The 8307-nt window shown below is 47.1% G+C and overlaps 1 protein-coding gene across 1 annotated transcript; it reads right to left on the bottom strand.

Moving 5' to 3' along the window:
* Positions 1-5799: 5799 nt before the first annotated feature.
* LOC135226951 (Golgi-associated RAB2 interactor protein 5B-like) lies at positions 5800-7640 on the bottom strand. Its single transcript, XM_064266634.1, has 3 exons — positions 7415-7640; positions 6725-6897; positions 5800-6018 (listed from the first exon to the last, which is right to left on the bottom strand). Exons 1-3 carry the CDS (start codon positions 7638-7640, stop codon positions 5800-5802), a joined length of 618 nt encoding a protein of 205 aa, XP_064122704.1.
* Positions 7641-8307: the final 667 nt, after the last annotated feature.

Below are 8307 nucleotides of genomic sequence, written 5' to 3' on the forward strand. Positions count from 1 at the left end.
GAAAGGTCAATACCCTCTACAGAAACTGTTTAGGGCCCGAAGGCAACATTACAGGGTTAGGAGTAACAACTACAGAAGTAGCACTTTTCACCACAATGATAGGAGACGAGCACCTTAGATTCCAAGATACAGATGGAATCTATAACGTAAAGGGCATTACCTCACGAGACATATTTATAGCCCGTAGGCCATACTACAGGGTTAGGCAAAATAGTCTCAGGTAGGTTAGCCTACCCTGACTTTGTTTACTGATTAATTGCATACATATGAATCATACGTCTTCCTTATGGAAATTAGACAAAGTCTCACACTCCTTACATGACAAATCTCAACAAAGAAGCAAGACACATAGCCCTCGTGCATATCGAGTGCGGAACTACCGAAGCTTTCGGTAGCCACACCCTATCTTAGCAGACAACACCCTCTGAAACTAGCCTAACTAGATTCAGATATACAAAAATGAATCATATTCAAAACAATTAAGATAGCGTATGCCTAGCCACAAATCCAAGTCAATAAATCAAAAGACAATTAGGATATTTAGCGGCCATGAAGTTTCAAAATCCTAAGACGGAGGTACTGAAAAACAGGTGTTTCCAGCACCGGCGACAGAAAAATTATGAATAGAAAATGGGACTGGTCCTGATACCCGCCTCCCAGCGGCGGGGAATGGGTACTAACCACCTGGCCGACCACTGTGTGCCGGAAGTTTTTGAATTTCTGTCGGACTTCAGAAAATACAGCTATATATATATCTGACAGGTAAGTTTCATGAACAAAACGAGATCTTCCCTTGAGCTTTCCTTAACTCCATCCACCTTTGCGAAAAGCAATATAATATTGACAGAGACCTCTTGAATTCACGAAACCCGAGGTCTTGCTGGGTTTCGAAGACGAAGTTTCTGTTCACTTTCTTGAGCTCAAATCTTAAACAAGAGCTTGAAGAGTTCAACAGAAACGTTCTGGTGCGCGCTCGGCGTCCACTGGCGAGGACGCTCGGCGTCCTGGTGCGCGCTCGGCGTCCACTGACGAGGACGCTCGGCGTCCACTGGCGAGGACGCTCGGCGTCCTGGGTGCGCGCTCGGCGGCCCAACTGGCGGGAGGAACGCTCGGCGTCCATGGTGAGTGCGTCCATCCGAGCGTCCTGTTCAAGCCGATCGTCCAAATAAGCGTGCAGAAAAGCGTCACGCTCCTGACAGCGTCAAAACAAGCGAGAGAAACTGCCTTCTTTTTCCTATTTCTTGGTGGAAAAGAAGTACACGTGATCAGGCAACTTTCGCCTTCTTACTTCTCACTGAAACACATAACGAGGGAGAAGGGACGTGAAGCGTCCTCTTCTATAAAGCTTCTTAGAGGGCGCGAGTCCTTCCGAGAGCTCCAACCCTTGTGCGGGGAGGACGCCTCGGAGGACGAGAAGCAATCCTTCAGGATTCGTGCATGTGCACGCACTTTGGCAGTCTGGGTATTTTCATCAGAAATTCTGCCGAAGGCACGCCAGATCGGTGGGGTTCCCTGTAACCCTCCTTCGGCTTTCGACATGCCCTCTCCCTTGGTTCTGGGAGTTCGACAGAGGTCTAGACCTAGAGGCGTTATAAGGCCGATCTGACGCACCCTCCACTACACAAGGGGCACTGTCACTGCACTTAGCCACTTCACTATTGCTCTCTAAAGCAAACACTTTCGATTCTAAGTTACGAATCGAAATAGTATAAGAGAAAGGGCAATAACCTCTACAGACACTGTTTTAGGGCCCGAAGGCAACATTACAGGGTTAGGCGTAACAAAAACAGAAGTAGAACTCTTACAACAATGAAGGAGAGCGATCACCTCTCGCAGACATAGTCATAACCCGTAGGCCATACTACAGCGTTAGGCAAATAAAGTCTACCGGAAGGTTAGCAGTATCACTACCCTGACTTTCGCTAATTGATTAATAGCGTACTACTAAACAAACTTTTTCCATTACGGAATTTAGACACGTTTACTGATTAATTGCGTACATACGAATCATACTGGTTTTCCTTACGGAAATAGACATGTTTACTGATTAATTGCGCCCCCAACCGTGCGGAACTACCGAAGCTTTCGGTAGCCACACCCTATCTTTGCAGACAACACCCTCTGAAACTAGCCTAACTAGATTCAGATATCTTATGCAAAAATGAATCAAATTCAATCAATTTAAGATAGCGTATGCCTAGCCACAAATCCAAGTAAATAAATTAAAAGACAATTAGGATACTTAGCGGCAAATGAAGTTTCCAAAATCCTAAGCCGGAGGTACTGAAAACAGGTGTTTTCAGTACCGGCGACAGAAAATTATGAATATGAAAATGGGAATGGTTCCTGATACCCGCCTCCCAGCGGCGGGAATGGGTACTAACCACCTGGCCGACCACTGCGTGTGTCGGAAGTTTTTTTTAAATTCTGTCGGACTTCAGAAAATACAGCTATATATATACCTGCCAGGTAAGTGTCATGCATAAAATTTGAATTTTAGTATCCTGCCACTCGTGGAAATCACGGCTCTATAATTGTTCGGTAAGACACTACAATAAAAAGGATACTTAAGCGGCTAATGAAGTTTCAAAATCCTAGGCGGAGGTCTGTAAACAGTTGTTTACCGACCGGCGACAGAAAAAATATGAATAGAAAATGGGAATGGTTCCTGATATCCGCCTCCCAGCGGCGGGAATGGGTACTACCACCTGGCCGCCCACTGCGTGTGCCGCGAATTTGAAATTCTGTCGGACTTCAGAGAATACAGCTATATATATATCTGTCAGGTAAGTTTCATGAACAAAATATAAAATATAAGGACAAAAATTAATATTAAGGATCAAGTCTTCTCTCCTTTCCCAGCACTGTATCCGCTGATACATAAGGTCCTAGAGAGAAGCATTTCTCATATTCACTCTCACATCTTTCAAGCAATGTGAGGCGAACACTGAGTTACATCTCCAATACGTGGCTGCTAAGATGTTCTTCATTGACATGTTCTTGTTGAACGACAATGATGTAGCGACTGCACATACTTCATGTGCTTTTACCCTTAAGGTCTTATGCCTCCTATCACAGCTCATGTGGGCTTCAGTTATAATGTTCCTAACAAAAAATGCTAAGGCATTTTTTGACATAGCTCTTTTAGGGTCTTTAACCGCACACCATAAACTTTGATTGCAATCCTGCAACTGCTTCTTCTTCTGCAGGTAAAACTTCAAAGTTCTCACAGGGCATAAAAGTTCTTTCCATTTCATTCCCGGCTAATTGAGAAAGGCCTTTTACTTCGAAAGTCCTAGGCCAAGGTCTCGAGGGGTTTTTCCTTTTTAGCTAAAATAAAGGTTTAAAGGACAATACAGCCGAATCCTTCTTAAAACCCACTCTTGAGTCAAGCGTTTGCAGCTCACTCACTCTTTTCGCAGTGGCACGAGAGCTATTAAGAAAATACATTTTCTAGTTAAGTCCCGGAAAGTAGCTTTATCGGGAGGTTCGAATCTCTCCGACATAAGATATTTGAGAACCACATCCCAGATTCCAACTAGGAGGGTGAGCGTAGTTCTTAATTTTGTATGTTTTCAAATGATCTAATTAAATCATGCAGATTCTTTTGTCATTCTCTATGTTCAGGCCCCTATTCCTGAACACAGCTGATAACATGCTCCTATAACCTTTTAATGGTTGACACTGCCAGATGAGATTCTTCTCGTAAAAACAAAAAAGAAAATCAGCGATTTCGGTCACAGAGGTATCGGAGGAGGACAGCTTCTTCGCCTTACACCATCTACGGAAAAACTTCCCACTTCGATTGGTATATCCGCATGGTTGAGGACCTTCTTGCTCCAGCAATTGCTTTTGCCGCTTTGCAAGAAAAGCCTCTAGCTCTGACCAATCTTTCGATAGTCGAAAGGCAGTCAGAGCGAGAGCGTGGATATTCTTGTGATACCTCTCGAAGTGGGGTTGTTTGAGCAGATCTGTCCTTTCGGGAAGAGATCTGGGGAAGTCCACTATCCATTCCTGTACCTCTGTGAACCATTTTCTCTTGCAGGCCAATAAGGAGGCGATCAATGTCATCCTCATTCCCTCCGAGGACACAAACTTTCTCATTACTTCCCCCAGCATCTTGAATGGGGAAACACATACGCATCTATGCCCTTCCAATCCATGAGCATGGCATCTATGGATAGGGCTCTGGGATCGTCCCCCAACGAACAAAAGTTCTCCATCCTTCTGGATAGGAATGTTGCAAACACAGGTCCACTTGAGGGTTTCCCAAAGAGACCATAGTTGCTGGCAGACTGTGAATGAGGGTCCACTCTGTTGGAAGGACCTGGTTTTTCCTGCTCAATCTGTCTGCTCTTATGTTCTTTCCTCCTTGAACAAACCTCGTCAGGAGTCGAATCCCTCTTTCTTCTGTCCATATCAACATATCCCTTGCTAGTTGGTAAAGGGAGAAAGAGTGGTGTCCCCCCATCGTTTTTTTATATAATGCCAGAGCCGTGGTGTTGTCCGAGTTGACTTGGACCACCACGCCCTGACTTTGTTCTCAAAAAACTGCAGTGCCAAGTGCACTGCTAAGAGTTCCTTGCATTTATGTGCCAGGCCTTCTGTTCTTTTGTCCAACTGCCTGACACTTCCCTTCGTCCCTAGTGTTGTTTCCCCACCCCGTGTCCGAAGCGTCTGAGAACACCACTAGGTGAGGGTTCTGAAGGGACAAGGACACTCCTTCGTTTCTTCTCAGTGGTTCTAACCACCATCGTAAGCGGTTTTTGATACTCTCTCCTATGGGAAAGGTATCCAATAGATCTCCCTTTCTTCTGTTCCAACTGCTTCTTAGATGGACTGCAAGGATCTCATATCGCCTCCCTAGAGAGATGACCTGCTCCAGCGAGGAAAGGGTGCCCAGAAGACTGAGCCATTCCTCGCTGAGCTTCGTTCCTTTCTCTAGGAAGACCGAGATTTTTTCCAACCCTTTCGAAATTCTTTCCTGGGATGGATATGCTCGAAAACCCAGAGAATCCATCCGAATCCCCAGATATACGATAGTCTGACTGGGGATTGTGTGAGACTTCTCGAGGTTTACGAGCAATCCGAGAGATCTGGTCAATTGAAGAGCTATCTCCAAGTCCTCCAAGCACTTTTGTTTTGTCTGCGCTCTTAATAAGCCGAGTCGTCTAAGTAAAGAGATATCCTCACCCCCTTCAGATGTAGCCATCTTGCTACGTTCCTCATCAACGCTGTAAACACCTGAGGAGCCGTCGAGAGGCCGAAACACAAAGCCCTGAACTGATAAATCCTTCCCTGCACCATGAATCGAAGATATTTCTTCGACGAATGATGCAGGGGGACGTGAAAGTACGCATCTTGCAGGTCGAGGGAGACCATCCAATTTCCTGGACGGAGAGCAGAGAGAACCGAGTTGGATGTCTCCATGGAGAACTTTGTCTTCTCCACGAAGCGATTCAATGCACTCGCGTCCAGGACCGGCTCCACCCCCCGAGGCTTTCGGCACAAAAATAGGCGATTGTAAAAACCTCGGGAGTGCGGATCCTGTACTATCTTGATGCCTACTTCTCCAACATTTGCTGCACCAACCCAAGAAGGATCTCTCTCTTTACAGGGTCTTTGTATCTCGCTGACAGCTCCCTCGGTGTCGTCGTCAATGGAGGTCTGTTCTTGAAGGGGATGAGGTATCCTTTCCTTAGAACTTGCAGGGACCAAGAATCTGCTTTCATTGAAGCCCATGCTTCCGAGAATCCCAGAAGTCTGGCCCTACTGGTGATTGGAGGACTGGAATCTCATTTAGCATTCTTCCTTGGAACTCTGATGGAAGATCTTCCTCTTTTCTCTCCTCCTCTCTTCCTTGGGGCTCTGGCTAAAAGTTTCTACCTTGAAAGGGCTGTTGGGCAGGTCTGGCTCCCTCTTCGAGACAGAAGCAGCTGGTCTAGGCTTTTTAGCAGAGTGTACCAGCAAATCCTGTGTTGCCTTCTCAGTAAGCGTATGGGAAATGTCCTTTACCAACTGAGAAGGAAACAGCTGTTTAGACAGAGGGCGTATAAAAGAGAAGCCCTCTGTACTGGAGAGACTGCTTTGGTAAGAAATGAACCAAAGACAGACCTCTTCTTTAATACTTCCTGAATCCCGAACGAAGGATGCCACTTCACAGCCGAGAATTCCGTCCTGCACTGCCTTATCCATACATGCCAAAAACACTATGCAAGACTTCTGGTTCCAAAAACTGAGGGTCTTGCGTCTTTCTTGGCCAAAGCCCCAAGGGACCAATCTAGGAAGTTAAAAACTTCCAAGACATGGAATATTCCCTTGAGGAGATGGTCCATTTCTGACATTGTCCAGCTTGTTTTGGCCGATGGAAGCGCATGTCTCCTTGCCGAATCCACCAAGGTCGAGAAGTCCCGCTTCAGCAGATGAGGGAAGAGAAAGTCCCGTAGATTCTCCTGTGCTATACCAAATCCCTCTCTTTCCTGATAGCCTGGAAGGGGGACAGATAAACACAGTCTTCCCCGCCTCCTCCTCGGTTTTAAGCCAATTTCCGACCGACTGCAAAGCCCTCTTCATTGATATGGTCGGTTGCATCTTCAAGAAAGAGGAAGACTTCGCAGCCTTCGTACTCGAAAATAAAGACCGAGGAGAAGGAGGGGCAGCAGGACTCAGAGACACTCAAATTCTTTTAACAAGAGGGCTGTTAATGTCTTATAATCTGAAAGACCTGCCCCCTTGTTTTCTCAGAGTCCGAGACATCCTCCAAGTCTGGTTGAGTTTTATTCGGAGAAGTGTGCGCGACCGGAGGACTCCTCTCTCGGGAATGTAAAGGGCTTGTAGCAACACCGACTGCAACCTGACAAGGGCTACGGCCCAGCCTGTGCGGCACCATTGGAGTCCCTGCCAGGAGAAAGGCCGATGTGTTCTTTTACCCTAAGGCCTTCCTGACAAGGACGACGGTCGCCTGTGCGACACCTTTCGTCCTTACCAGGAGAAGTCCTTAAATGTTTTTCCCTTTTTTCATGATCAATTCCTTCCCGACAGGGGCTACGATCGCCTGTGCGACACCTAGAGACCCTGTCAGGGGAAAATTGATCTTGAGAAAAATCCCAAAGAGGAGCCTCCAAGTCCGCTTCAAACTCCGATAACTCGTCCGAATTGTATCCTGGATTGTAAAAATCCTTGCGCCTGCCTTCAGACGTTCTAGGCGCTTTGCGTCTTGTTTCAGAAGCTTCAGGCTTTCCAGGCGCCTTGCGCCTCCATTCGGGCGCTTCAGGCTCTTCAGGCGCTTCGCGCCTTCGTTTCAAGGCGCCTCCGCAGGCTTTTCTTTAGGCACTTTGCTTCTTCTTTCAGGCGCTTCAGGCTCTCTAGGCGCTTTGCTTTCTTTGAGGCGCTTCAGGTTCTCCTGGCGCTTTACGCCTCATTTCAGGCGCTCTACGTTTCCTTTCAGGCGCTCTAGGCTCTCCAGGAGTTAAATGTTTCCTTTCAGCCGCTTCAGGCTTTTCAGGCGCCTTGCGCCTCATTTCCATTACTTGAGGAGCTTTACGCCTCATTTCAGGCGCTCCAGGCGCTTTTCGCCTCGCTACAAGAGTTCCAGGATCTTCAGTCACTTTGCGCCTCACTTCAGGCGCTTTGCGTCTCATTTCAGGAGTTCGTCCGATTTCGGGAGTTCCAAATTTACGCCTCGATTCGGACGTCTCATGTGCTTTCCTTCTAGTAGGAGGTTCAGGTATATACCTATATATATCATCTCGCCTTGACGGCGTTTTGCGCTTGACAGTAGCCCGACGTCTGGCTGGCGCCAGGCTTCTGGCAGGCGCCTCGTCCGAGCTCTCAGAGAGTCCTAAAGGACGGGATCTTTTGATCGGGAGAAATCTATCCTTCCTTCTAGGAGGATCAGATTTAAGAACTCCTACTAGCGAAGATATCTGTTTTTGCATATCCTCCAACATCTTCGTAGCTACGTCCCTCTTTCCAATTTCCGATGCAGGAGAAGGAGCTTCTGAATACACCTCCTTCCTTCTCTTTTCCGGAGGATATTCTTCCCCCCCCCCCCCCCGGAAATTCTTCGGGCTTGAGTAAAATGAAGGAGACTTCCAAGATCTCTTCGAAGGTCTCGACAATCTATCTGAACTCCATCCTTTTTTAGATGAGGAATCAGACGAAGAAAAACACTGTTTAAGGACGTCTTTCCAACGACTATCCTTGGCAGCCCGGGACGTAACTACAGGATCTGCCGAGGGGACGCCTGACCGGTGGGGATTCTCTGAAACCTCCCTGCGGCTTTTGACATTTCTTCTCCACTGGGCT

Source organism: Macrobrachium nipponense, chromosome 15, assembly GCF_015104395.2.
Source record: "Macrobrachium nipponense isolate FS-2020 chromosome 15, ASM1510439v2, whole genome shotgun sequence".
Taxonomy (NCBI): domain Eukaryota; kingdom Metazoa; phylum Arthropoda; class Malacostraca; order Decapoda; family Palaemonidae; genus Macrobrachium; species Macrobrachium nipponense.

What these genes read in the sequence shown, in the direction of transcription:
- LOC135226951 (XM_064266634.1), bottom strand. Translation starts at nt 7,640, where the DNA reads ATGAGACGCAAAGCGCCTGAAGTGAGGCGCAAAGTGACTGAAGATCCT. An exon ending in TAGAGCGCCTGAAATGAGGC is followed by an intron (nt 6,898 to 7,414) that starts GTAAAGCGCCAG and finishes TTCTCCTGGCAG; the next exon opens with GGACTCCAATGGTGCCGCAC. An exon ending in CTGAGAAAACAAGGGGGCAG is followed by an intron (nt 6,019 to 6,724) that starts GTCTTTCAGATT and finishes TTTCCTTCTCAG; the next exon opens with TTGGTAAAGGACATTTCCCA.